Source organism: Primulina huaijiensis, chromosome 15 (assembly GCF_012295235.1).
Source record: "Primulina huaijiensis isolate GDHJ02 chromosome 15, ASM1229523v2, whole genome shotgun sequence".
Classification (NCBI taxonomy): domain Eukaryota; kingdom Viridiplantae; phylum Streptophyta; class Magnoliopsida; order Lamiales; family Gesneriaceae; genus Primulina; species Primulina huaijiensis.
Genome location: NC_133320.1, coordinates 6,533,090 through 6,547,427, shown reverse-complemented (window position 1 = coordinate 6,547,427; position 14,338 = coordinate 6,533,090). Strand labels below are relative to the sequence as shown.

At 33.4% G+C, this 14,338-nt stretch overlaps 1 protein-coding gene across 1 annotated transcript; it reads left to right on the top strand.

Moving 5' to 3' along the window:
• Positions 1-10,595: 10,595 nt before the first annotated feature.
• On the top strand, positions 10,596-13,988 carry LOC140960466 (WAT1-related protein At1g43650-like). Its single transcript, XM_073418749.1, has 7 exons — positions 10,596-10,959; positions 11,056-11,121; positions 11,499-11,615; positions 12,216-12,447; positions 12,590-12,727; positions 12,844-12,995; positions 13,629-13,988. Exons 1-7 carry the CDS (start codon positions 10,769-10,771, stop codon positions 13,786-13,788), a joined length of 1,056 nt encoding a protein of 351 aa, XP_073274850.1. The 5' UTR covers positions 10,596-10,768; the 3' UTR covers positions 13,789-13,988.
• Positions 13,989-14,338: the final 350 nt, after the last annotated feature.

Genomic DNA, 14,338 nt, shown 5'->3' with positions numbered 1-14,338 from the left:
AATATTCAACGAGCAAGTTCTTTACAAGGACAAGTCAGATATTGGAACTGAAGATGAAAGTTCTGAAGTCAAGAATTGTAATGCCCGAGATTTAATTACTGTGATCATATATGACTTAATTGACAGAATTAAGATTGTAGGAGATCACGTGGAAGAGACGGGCGTCGGTGCAAGACCAACAAGATTTTTGGTACAGAACTCTTGGCGCCCGAGCGGTAGAAGATGATCGCCCGAGCGCCAGAGTAGAATAAGTTAAGGCTCGGACAAAACTCTCCGCGCCCGAGCTGTAGTTTTTGACCGCCCGAGCGCCGCTTGGATTTCATGAAAATGAGACACGTTTCTTTGACATGCAAGTGGATGTATATAAGCTGATTTTCCTCAGAAATTGGTAACAAGAATCGAAGGAATTTTCAGAGAAAGCTTCAAACTCTTCCGTAGCTTAGAATAGTGATTGGGAAGGAACTGATTATCAGAATTTCAATCCAAATATAGTTCTGAGATCCTCTCGTCAACAGCTTCAACTGAACGTAAGTTTTATTGAGTTTTGATATGATTTCAAATTATGACATTGCCAGAATCAGATATGATTGCTATATGAGGTTCTTGACATGTTAGACATCTTATAATCGAGAACAGATTGAAGAACAGACTGTTTATGAATTTATTATGGTTTTTCAGATATTGAATTGAGATTATTCAGATTTATGAGATTATCGATTAGTTTGGCTATTGATTATGGCTTGTTGTTGATATCTATTGTTGTCTGAGTTGACGGGGATATCAAAACTATACCGTTATGCCGTCGATATTGAATTAGATTACGTATTAATCAGAACAGATTTGAGTTGAGTTGACTATTGATATTGTGCCTATACGATATATCATTTCAGATTGATATTGACAGCTTTGAGTTCGAGACTTCGACAGAATTCGATTGACAGAAAGAAAGGTATAATTCAATGTTTGATCGGGAGATATAACTCAAATCAGATTTGGTTTGAGTTGTCCCAAAATCACATACTAGATTGTTATACCTTAATAGGTGTTTATGCTTTATATAGCTATGTATTAAAGCATTGAGATAGGAGAGTCTGTGGCAGATCAGCCAAGCTACTGGACGTTCGGTTGTATCGATGTGCGTAGGAGAAGATCGACTCCTATTGTAGATATTCGATATAGAGAGGACCGAAGTCTGGGAATAAGACATACCGCCACCTCGATTGGGAGAGTAGGTGGGAGATTGTTACGTCTTATTCACACCGGGATCCCTAGATTTAGATGTGAATCGAGTCAAGAGTTTTATCTGTATTCCTAATGTGTCATAAATTATGATTCCTATTCTTGATACATGATTTATGCTTATGCATATGATTTTATGTATTGCATGTATACATGTTTTATACTGGGAATTATTCTCACCGGAGTTTCCGACTGTTGTTGTGTCTGTATGTGTGCATGACAACAGGTGGGACAGGATCAGGGTCACAAAGAGATTAAGAGATCAAGACTAGCATGGAGATTTCGGGCTTAGTTGTAGATTGTTTATACAACGTTGATGTGGAATTGATAAACCCTAGTTGTATAGTTTGACTTGAGTTTGTTTGATGATGGATCCTATGTAGATTCGACATTTGATCTGGTATTTCTATAAGAAGTTACATAACTTGTTGTATAGAATCATACACTTGTTTGTATGCTGCGCAATTAAAAAAAAAATAGACCATATTATATAATTGATCCATTTAATCCCAAAGATAATCGAGTTAGCGTCCGGGTCCCCACAAGAATAAAGATGAAGTGCCATTGACAGATATTCCTGTGAATGAATCAAAAAGCAATAACTAGGAAGATGAAGAATTAACCACACAAGATGATGACCCACAAACTCCGGTTATTGAACTCAGGAGATTTTCGAGAACAATTAGACCACCTGAGAGATATTTCCCTGCACTTCACTATATTTTACTGGCAGACAAAGGTGAACCGGAGACCTATGAAGAGGGTATGAAAAATGGCGATTCAATCAAGTGGGAGTTAGCCATGGAAGATGAGATGAATTCACTGTCATCCAACCAGACGTGGGAGTTGACAGAACTTCCGCAAGGCAAAAAGGCATTACATAACAAGTGGGTGTATCGGTTAAAAGAAGAACATGATGGTAGCAAAAAGTACAAAACAAGACTTGTTGTAAAAGGTTTTCAACAAAAAGAAGGCAATGATTACACTGAGATTTTCTCTTCAGTGGTTAAGTTAACCACAATTAGGACTATACTCGGATTAGTGAAAAAAGAAGATTTATATCTGGAGCAGTTAGATGTAAAGACGACGTTTCTTCATGGTGATCTAGATGAAGAAATTTATATGAAGGAGCCACAGGGCTTTGAAGTACGGGGAAAAGAGAAAATAGTGTAAAAACTTCAGAAGAGCTTGTATGGTCTCAAATAAGCTCCAAGACAGTGGTACAAGAAGTTTGATGGATTCATGAGTAATAATAGTACCCTGAGGTGTCAGGCTGATCACTATTGTTACATGAAGAAGTTTGATGGTTCTTATATCATTCTACTGCTATATATAGAAGATATGTTGATAGCAAGAGCTTGTCTGGAGGAGATTGATAAACTCAAGAAAAATTTATCAAAAGAATTTGCTATGAAAGATTTGGATGCTGCAAAGCAAATCCTTAGAATGAGGATCTTAAGAGACAAGGTCAATGGAATTTTGAAGTTATCTGAAGAAGAGTACGCGAAAAAGGTGATTAGCAGATTTAACATGAATGAAGCTAAACAGTGAGTATTTCTTTGGCTAGTCATTTTAAACTAACCAAAGCACAATCACCTTTGACGGCGTAGGAGTAGGAGTAGGCTTATATGAACAAGGTTCCTTATGCTTCTGCTGTCGGAAACCTTATGTATGCAATGGTGTGCACTAGACCATATATAGCACATGCAGTGGGAGTTGTGTGCATGTTAATGAGCAATCCAGGAAAACAGCACTGGGAAGCAGTTAAATGGATTCTGAGGTATTTGAAAGGTATTGCTAGTTTAAGTTTATGCTTCAAAAAATCAAAATTGGGCTTACAAGGTTTTGTCGATGCCGACATGGGTGGTGACCTGGATGGTAGGAAAAGTACCACTGGGTATGTGTTCAGGTTAGGTGGTACGAAGACAGTAAGCTGGGTATCTAAGTTGCAAAAAATAGTTGCACTTTCGACTTCTGAAGCTGAGTACGTAGCAGTTACAGAAGCTATCAAGGAGATGATATGGTTGAGATCCTTTCTGAAAGAACTAGATCAGAAGCTTGAGGGTAGCACGTTACACTGTGACAGTTAGAGTTCTATTCATTTAGCAAAAAATCTTGTTTATCATGCTAGGGCAAAGCATATACAGGTTAGGTACCATTTCATCAGATCTGTGTTGGAAGATGGAGTCTCGATGCTGGAAAAGATTCCTGGAAGTAAAAATCCAGCTGATATGCTCACGAAGACGGTAACCATTGACAAACTGAAGTTGTGTTCAACTTTAGTCGGACTGCAAGAATAAAAGAGATATATGAGCTACTGCAATGATGATGTGAAGACGTGATTGAAATCAAGTCTTCAAGTGAGAGAAATGTTAGGTGAGTGGGTCACCTTCGTTATTTATTATTAGATGATTGCACATGGATTTGTCAACAAAAACAACGTCAAACTTGGTCGCTGCCTGCAGAAGAAGAAATGCATTCCTTTTGTTCATACGGGAGGATCACAACTATAAATAAGTGCATCATTTGCACTTTAATATCGTCCCAATCAGAAGCTTTTTTAAGCATCATAAAATAAAGAGAGCAAAGACAAAAGAGAGTTTTTTTTTGGTTCTCTTGTGTGAGTTAGAGAAAATATTTTCTTGGTTATACTCGGGTTGGGAGTGTGAGATATTTAATGTATTATTGTATACACTTGTTGTAATATTTCTCCTGTTATAAAATATCTGCAGTAGCTCCGTGGACGTAGCCTATCTTGGGTAAACCACGTAAATCCTTGTGTTCTTGCTGATTATTTTATTCCAAATTTTTTTTATCATCACGATCGTTATCACTTCGGTGTAATTACCCAACATGTCCTTCCAACTTCTATGCCTTCTTCCTTATGTCTTTCAGTTCCTCGGCCATGTAAGGGCCTTAGAACATTTTTAGGAGCTTTCCTCCTGCTTTACTTCGTCATGAGGAGGGGACTCATCCTCCGACCCATCTTCTCGGTGGATGTAACTGCTTTCGGGAGGTAATTTCTCCGCAATGGCTTCTGGACAGCCACTGCCATCAACTGGGTCAGCTATTCTAGATTGATTGTAAAAGTTTGCTGATGGGATGGATTCCCTTAGAGAACCTCTGAGTCTGAGGACTCCCTTCTAGAATCCTCCATTCGAACTAATTTTCGGGTGGAAACTATATCGATGTCTTAGATTTGGTTTTCCGATGTGACCTCTCCGACGCTCAAACCAGTCCAGTATTTTTTTGTAAAATGAAATGCAATATAGAGAATGTATATTGAGTGTTTGTGGACGTCTGAAAAATGAATAAAATCCCACTAGATTAAGTAAACTTGGGTATTTATAAGAGAAAATGTAATGATGATCTTGTTTTCAGTGACTGATTATTACTCATGATAAGATGATTGCCCATTCTCTGGCTCCTGACACTGCCACATCTGTCAACTCATATCGTCTCTATCTACTCACATCATCCCTAAGTGTACTGAATGTCGTGTCAATGATTTCGGAGCATGGTATCCCATATCTGTAGACTCGGGGTTGACACCTGTACTGAGGTGCTCGGGCACATGATCGTAGTGTGATAATGAGGACATGATCCCTAATCTCCTAAGTCCTATTACACTACCTGGGCGAAGCTAAGAGGCCGAATTCATCTAGGCACATGCTAGTCTGATATGCTTCCCAGGCGTCGCAAAAAATCAATGATGGTTTATCAAAGAACGCGTCCCTTACCCTAGCTGGTTCTTGTCCTACTAACTTTTAGTCTTGGATGTGTCCTCCTGCCCAAGTCTGGTGATCCGAGTTCTTCCCTCTTTCCGGGGGTATCACCATTTATGCTGATCTTGTTGTTTTGCAGTATTTTCCTCTCACTATAGTTGTAAATGGTTGTGCATATTTTCAGATTGGCGTTCCACAATTGGTGTATCGATACAAACAGTTCCAAAAGATGAATATGTATTAAAGTGATTTTATTTAACTTTTAGTTGCACGATTTAGCATTTTTACTTGACTGTGGTTGGCGACAGTCTGTATTTCCTAACCCCCTATGACGCTGATTATAGGCCTTTGTCAAAGCCCAGAAGACCAAGGCTTACTTCCAACGATTCCAAGTTAAATTCAAGAGAAGAAAACGTAAGTTTTCTGTTATAGTTTTGCCATTTTTGAGTTGGAAGTTAATGGCTTGTAATATTCAATTATACAGAGGGAAAGACCGACTATCGGGTGCGGATTCGTTTGAACAATCAGGATAAAAATAAGTACAGCACTCCCAAATATCGATTTGTTGTCTGATTCATATCCAGCAGGACCCATTTCATAATGCCTTTTAATCATATGTATTTGTTATTCTGATACTGCTCTTGATGTTACTTTTTCAGACTTCTTTTATCCTTGATCTGCAAAGTTTAATCCATTGAATGTTAACAGTTACGTCTTATTGAAATGAATATTGGTTTTAATGTTCTTAATCATTGGTGACATTCCTCATTTTAGCTTTTTCAGCTGTACATTTGTTTTTTGATCTGATTCCTCATTTGCTCGCGAGCTGCCTCGTTATGGTGTTGAAGTTGGCCTCACCAATTATGCGGCTGGTATGGTCATTGCAATATATTCTCAGATTCTTTATTTTCTCTCCCACCTACTAAAATGTGTCTGATAAATAGTTGTTTGAACTAGCTTATATTGCACCGGACTTCTGTTCGCTCCTCGAGCTTGAAATGGATGAAGAGTATGAAGAAAATGTTGAGGTAATTAGTGTGTTTCTCCTGCACTTGAATATTTGAGCAACGTGATGTAAATAACTTTCAAAAGGTTTTTGGTTCAGATTCCGACTACCTAAATTATTTTCAGGCTACGGGAGAGGATTACTCTGTTTAACCAGCTGAAAGCAGGAGGCCTTTCCGTTCACTCCTTGATGTTGGCCTCATAAGAACCACCACTGGAAACCGTGTTTTTGGTGCCCTCAAGGTATTATTCCTTCTCTCGAGTACGGATGGTATGTGCTTTACTAAATTGTACCAGTGGCAATCTACATGTTCTCACATTTTATCATATAGACCTTGTTTTACCGAGCATGATAAATGACTAGTTGGGATAATGTAAGAAAAAAATTCTTTTGGACAAATTTGAGTTATAATTATGCTTTTACTAGAACTCTAGAATTATATTTCAATACCTATTTTACTGTAATATGATTGGGTTATTTCCTTGGAAACATATGTCACAAAAGATTGAAAGAAGAAGATTTTGTTTGTTTTAGATTATTTACCTCTAGAATATCAGCAGTTACATGTATATTTTGTATCAGAGCTTTAGATGGTGGGCTTGACATTTCCCATAGTGATAAGAGGTTTGCTGGATTTAATAAGGATAACAAACAACTGGACCTTGAAGTTCATCCCAAGTACATATATGGCGGCCATGTAGCTGCTTACATGAGTGTGAGTTTTAGCAACAACGTTCTTTTGGCATGTCGATAATCATTTTGTTGAACTTGGTTGCTAGGCTAAGATTTCTGAACTATTTTTTGCTGCAGTGTGCTAATCAATTGAACCAGTCTTCGCAGAATTTGATGGAAGATGAGCCTGAGAAGTACCATTCTCAGTTTAGTGGGTACGTGAAAAAGGGTGTTGTGGCAGTGAACATGGAGGAGATATACAAGAAGGTCCATGCAGATTTATTTTTGGACTTGGTATATATTATCTGTATGTGGAGTTGGTTCTTAAAAAACATTCTATCTGTAACATAAGCCTTAATTAAGATGTGATATATGGTACATTGAGAGTTAATCTCCGGTTGTAGAATAAATTACAAGAATATTTATTTCTATTTAATGTATCTTTTAGCTATATCATGTCTCCTCATCTCTAATTTCTATGTTACGCTTTTGTCTTCTCGCAGGTACAATCTTAAGAAATTAACATAAGATATATACACCTTTGTCCAAATCTAATATCTTTTGTATTCTCCAGATTTTCTTTGAAGAGAGTTTAGGTATAATGAACTTACTCTCGCAAAGCTCAGTTTCTTGAAATGGTAGGAAAGCTTTTTGATGATCGTGTTTTATCATGAGTTTCAAATGGTCTCATAGTAATATAGTTAACCATGCCAACATTTTAAACTTAGCAACGGTTTGAGATTTTAAATTTAAAGTGTACTAGCATCGATACGACGATATGTACATATACAATAAAACTTTTTTGTTAAGCGATTTTTGCGTAAATTATTTAGAGATTATATTAAAAATAAAAACCAAATAAATTATTTGTTACAAGATTTCTTTTATAAAAATTATTGGTTTATAATATTTTTTTGGTTGAAGAGTGCTAGTGAATTTTACATAATATAGTTTTTCTTCAATGTCTAATATTAAATAAAGATATATTTGGGAGTAAATAAAACATCCCCACTGAAATTAGTAAAAGGGATTAATGCTTAACAGTATTACATAGATAGTATAGAGAAAAAAAAAAGACAAAAACTTGTTTGAGACGTCTTACGGGTCGTATTTTGTGAAACGGATATCTTATTTGGGTTATCTATGAAAAAGTAATACTTTTTATGCTAAGAATATTACTTTTTATTGTGAATATCGGTAGGGTTGACTCGTCTCACAAATAAAGATTTGTGAGATTGTCTCACAAGAGACCTACTCAAAGAAAAAATAAGATCAGAAAAGTGAGAATCTGAATTAAAAATTTGTTACCTTAGGGTTGCCTATCGTTGAGATGAGTTATTCCAAACTTTGGCGGGTGATGGGATTTCATATCTAGAGGAACTTTTGTTAGTTTCATTGTGTAGCAACAACTGGAGCTAAATGTTCTGTTTATGTTTAGTTTGATGTACGGTGGAGGATGATCGAAAGATATTGATGTATAATATATGAGTAATAAAAAAAAGATCGAAATAGATAATTTATATGATATAATTGACATTGATGTATCGAAATAGTTAAATTTATATAGTATATATGATTGATCAATACGATTAACCATACTAAGCAATATAATATTGGGACAATGTCCAATCCTAAAAAATCAAATAGTACAGCATTAGATTAATTAGTTTCTTATTATTATGGTCTCTAATTCGACATGTCATTTTTCTTATTACCATCATCACCAAGCAAACAAGAAGTCTATGACTATATTTTCCTACAAATATTACCTATATATGTGCAACGTTTCTTTCTATATTTATTGCAAATTGCTATGCAAGTAGGTAAAATTATCATGAAAACAGGAAAGTTTCAGTCATCATGCTCTTACATTTTCCTACTTGTAGAGTTTTGTTAGGTTTATAATTTGTCTTCTCCGTTATAATCTCATCTATATATTTTTCATCTCTTTATTATTATTATTATTATTATTATTATTATTATTATTATATGAGTTCTGATATTATGAACGTATGTTGATGAGTATTGTAAGATGTTCATATTAATATTTTGTGGAATGCATTAAATTTTTTTAATAATGTTCATATGAATATCATGCAGTACTCATAAAGTGTCTACCAATATATAGTTTTGTTATGCTGTCCATCAACCATGTCAACATACCAATGAGCTGACATTCACATATTGGATGTACAATTTTGATATGTTTTGCCACATCAAATAGGTAAGTGTCACTTCATTGTTGGACACAAAGGTGAACACGGTTTATGTACAACATATCAAAATTATATATATAAGAAAACCTGAGGGTGCATTTGATTAGGTGGATGGAATTGTATGAATAAACAATATTGTGATTATTAAAAATAGGAAATTCAGTGTATAATATTGTAAATATTATATATAATAGAAATAACAATAGAGAATAGGGACCCCAGGTCTAAAATACCTAAGAGATGAATGAAAAATGTTATTCATAAAAAAAATTAATAAGAAAATTTTATTAATTTAGATTAGTTTCGGATAGGCGCACAAATTGCAATCACGAGCCATTTAATTTTTTTTTATTTCCGAACTATTTTGGAAATTTCATGTTATCTCAAGTAATATTCTGCTGTGTTTGGACAAAAGGATTTGGATTTGTAAGAATGATTTCAAATGACTACTTTAGAGATTGTATTTGAAATTGAAACCAAAAAAAGTAGGTATTCTGTGAAGCAGTCTCAGGGATCTATATTTGTGAGACGAGTTGATCTGATACATACAGAACTTCAATGAAAAATAATATTTTTTACATAAAAAATAATATATTTGCAAATGTCAGGCCAGATTGAAAATTCCTCTTACAAAATCGGTCTGTGAGACTGTCTTATCAAAATTTTGGTAAACAAAAACTCGGCATGGACAATAAAAAAAAATTTAAATCCTTGTTTCTCAATTGAAATAAATAGATACAATGAATTTTGAAACGTGTATTTGAAATCCTTCATATAAATTTATTACTATTATTAATGCATAATGAAATAATTTTATTTCTATTACTTTGAAAACTGAATCCTTTTTCACTAAATCATAGTATTTTTTTTTTTCGACATGGGGAAATGAAAAGGCAACGCATTTTAAGATTATTATATTATAAAAGACTATATTACATAATATTTAGTAAATTAAGATGCCATTTTAAAAACTACACTTTTGACGTGGGGTTTTTGTTACATTTCTCATTATATATAATATAATAGATATATTTTCGACTTTAGATTATTTGGACACAGAGAGAAAAAAGAAAGTAATATTGATCAACAAATATATAATGCGACTAGATTAAACATAAAGTAAATTATCATTAATGATGCAATTTCTAGTAACAAAAACAATTACACTATAAGAAAATTTCATAACAATAATAATCATTTTTCAAGGGGAAAAAACCATAAAACCGTGCGTTTATTGTTTTACGAAAAATTATACATAGTGACAACATTGCAACTCAAATATTTTAAATCGTACAACAGTCCAAGCGCCACATGACTTCAATCATTCTCCTAATAGGGACAAATATTGCACCCCCCACCCCAATAACCCCTCTTAGCCTTCTTAATAATTGTATTTCTTGCAATTTATGAAAATCGAACTCACAACCTTGACTATTATATCAATTATAAGACCGAACATTTGTCGTTTTTACCAAAAGTAATAACAGTACAACGTGCAACTCAAATCTTCTAAACCGCACAACAGTCCAGACACCAAGACTCAATCGTTCTCATGATAACATAGACAATTATTGAACCTCAATGAAAATAATACAATATAAATCGCCAACTCCCAAAATATATACGTTGCACATACCAATTAGTTAGTTTATAGATAACATCATGGGGTTTCGATTAAGATTGCTTCCAAACATGAACAATGCAAAAACATATCTTTATTTCATCCTTAAATCAAGTCATTTCTCCCCTTACATCAAGTGGGCATGCATCTTCCATCTTCTTTTGACCTTCTCCTTGTTATAAAAAAGAAAGTCAAGATTGTGTTATTTTTATTAATTATATTAATCTCAAAAATTAAAAAGGCGCATACATTATATAAATGAAAGTTTTATGTACATTTTTCACAGATTATGGAGATGAAGAAATGGATTATGGAGGCGAGAATACCACTCGGGATGGTGGCGGTACAAGTGATCGCAGCCGGTCTCCAGCTTCTTTGCAGAGTGATACTCAGTGAGGGTACCTTTGTTTTTGCTCTAATGGCTTATCGACATGTTCTGGCTTCCTTCTGTGTTTTGCCTTTTGCTCTACGTTGGGAAAGGTTTCATTTCTATGATCAATTCATTCATTCATTTTAAATCAAATAATATGAATATTAAATAAACATTTGAATTAAATTTTCTATAATATGCTGCAGAGGAGGAGTCTTGAATAAGCTAAATTTTTCTGCTTTCTTCTGGCTTTTCATGGTGGCATTGACAGGGTAAGGATCATGCTTTCTCTTTTATTCATTCTCAGGTTGTTTACTGTTAAAGTTTAATTTGTAGGAATAACTATTTTATAAGTAATCACACTTGCAAATGCTAAAAACATTGGAGGTTTAATACTCGCTCCATCTCGAATATACGTGTTTTTTGGTTTTTTGCACACTGATTAAGTCAAACTTTCTGTTTTATCATCTATTTAATTCATTAAAAAAATGATTGTGCATTTTCCAAGAGCTAGTTAATATATTTATATTAATAAAATCAAGAAACAAAATGTAGAAACCGAACTATATATTTGGGATAACCGAAAAATGGACGTAGATAGTATTATAGAAAATTAATCCTTTGTTATGTGTATAAATCATGCATGCAGGATCTCAATGGCCATGGGACTTTTCTATTATGGTATGAGGGACACCACAGCTACATATGCTACCAACTTCCTTAACCTTATTCCTGTTATTACTTTTATTTTCTCGGTCATACTAAGGTATACATTCTTTACTTATTTATACTTTTTTATTCTTTTTTTTTTAAAAAAAATCACTAGATGTTGAGGTCCAATTACTAACATCCATATATCATTAGGTTCATTCGACAGTCGTCTTAGGTGTGTTAAAATCCACTGACATTAATACTGAAATTGCGTAACTTGATATGGAGTGAGATTCATTTGAATTTCGTGTTCATCTGAGCAAGTCATAGAATTTGAAACCAATCTCTCAAATACATCAATTAAAGCATGTGTTCTTAGGTTGATGAATTTCAAATTTGTTGACTTGTTTGGAGATTGACTCTATATATATCACGTTAAACAATTTCATGAGAAACAATTGTGGTGGATTTTACATACACTTAATATAGTTATCATTTGAAATCCATTACTCAAATCAAATCACAATCATAAAATAAAATAAATTCGTTCAGTACGAGTTTTAAACAATTTTCGAAACTCGATCGGGGACTTTTTTTATGTCCGCTAAATTACTAATTTTTTCATTTCCTTGGAGATATATATATATATATATTGATGGTTTTTTTTTGTTTTTTTTGTTTGGGGGGGATTTGATTTCTTATTAAATTGATGAAGAGTGGAGAAATTGAGGGTTGACACAGTGTCTGGTAAGTTGAAAATATTTGGAGCCATGCTATGCCTTGGAGGAGCATTAACAATTGCTCTTTACAAAGGGAAGACTTTTCATCTAAGTGGTTTTTATCATCAAAATCTATCAAATATCGATAAATCCAATCAAAATTGGAGTAGAGGGACAATGTTTCTTGTAGCAAGTTGCTTCAGTGCTGGGATTTGGTATATCCTACAGGTATACTTAAATATTTATTATTAGTTCAATATTTTCTTAGTAAATTCTAATGGAAAATTAAAATTTATGTTTAATTAAATACATTAATATTTGTTTTCCACAGTTTTTTTTTAATTTTTTTTTTTGAAATTTTGAATTACAGGTGAAATTATTCAAAGTATTTCCGTACAAATATTGGGCGACGTTTCTGGTATGCGTAATCGCATCGCTCCAAACAACGCTTATAGGTTTATGCATGGACAGAGAACCCAACACCTGGAAANCTCACAAAATACGACTCGTGAGACCGTCTCACACAAGTTTTTTGTCTTATTTAAATATGTTTTTATGATATATAAAACTAAATATTGTTTTAATAATTTGATTGAAAATATATAATAATGTAATTACTTGCAGGGATCACTGGCGACGGGTGCAACATTTTGTTTAGTATCATGGGCAATTAGCCGAAAAGGCCCCACTTATCCCTCCATTTTCAATCCAATTTCTTTAATTTTAGTAGCATTCATTGAAGCTCTGTGGCTAGGTGAAGAAATCTCCCTCGGAAGGTAAATTTCTTCGCATTATGACCAAATTGCAATTCATTCTTGAAATTTGAGTTATTTTAGATTTCAGTCTTGTAATTTGTTAAAATCTTGTTTTAATTCAGTAACTTGGATTTTTTTTTGTTGGTTTTGGTCTTTTTTTTTTTTTACGGAAGCCACTAAATTTATTGAAAATTGTTTATATGACATTGATTCTCTTCTACATGACTCATATGGTATAGATAAAACTCATATCACACATATTAAAGTTCATCTAAACAAAAATAAAAGAAAAAATAAAGCAAAAGGATACCCGATATTTCAAAATAGGAGAAAAAATATTGTTGTTTTCATTTATTTTTGCTTAGTTAAATTTTAATATGTGTGATATTTGTTTTATTATCAGCACATGAACCATTTAAGAGAGCATCGGTGTCAAATAAGCACAATTAATTATATTTAGTGGTTTCAAGGAAAAAAAAGAGGCCAAACCAAAAACAAATCCAAGTTATTGAATAAAAACAAAACTTTGACAAATTACAAACCTAAAATCCAAACACACCAACTTACAAGACTAAAATCGAACGCAATTCTTCTTCGCATTATTTTGATATTTTCTTAAAAATAAATCGAACTAAAAGAACAATGGAATTGCAGATTGATAGGTATGGTTGTGATAACTGTGGGGTTGTATATTTTCTTATGGGGAAAGCACGTCGACGTCAAGCCAGTGCCATTGGAAATACACCAATCCTCCACCATAATTATGCCCGTCGTCTCTCCCGATAACTGCGCGGCAAGAGATTCGAAGATTTAATAACAATGCGATTCAGAATCTGTAGTTTTTTTTTTTATCAACTGTTTCGCAATATTAGCCCCTCCATCGATGATGTAGGCATCTTTCGTCTTATTCATGTGGTATATATATGTAGGTGAATGATTGTAGGTTAGTGAAACAACAGACATTATAAAATCAAGATTAAAAATCTTCACAAATATTGAAGAATAATATTTATTACCGAAGTAATGTATTTTTTTTTATATTAGATTATAATATTTTTGAAAAAGCTTTATCAAAATATTATGGTTTCTTACGATTTATTAAATTATTTATAAAAATAATGAAAATTTTAAAAAAATTGAGTCATGCTGCCCCGGCCTTGGAAGAGACGGGGCAGCAATATAATATATTTTTTAAAGAATTTTTCACTCCTAAATTTATATAACATGAGCATAAAACATTTAATTTAAAAAAGTTTGATGAGCAACAAATTTTTTTCATTAATAAGATCACTTTAATAAAACTATAAAATTTTAATATGAACTAGGGTACGTGATGGATCGGTTCTCACACTTGCGAGGTGCTT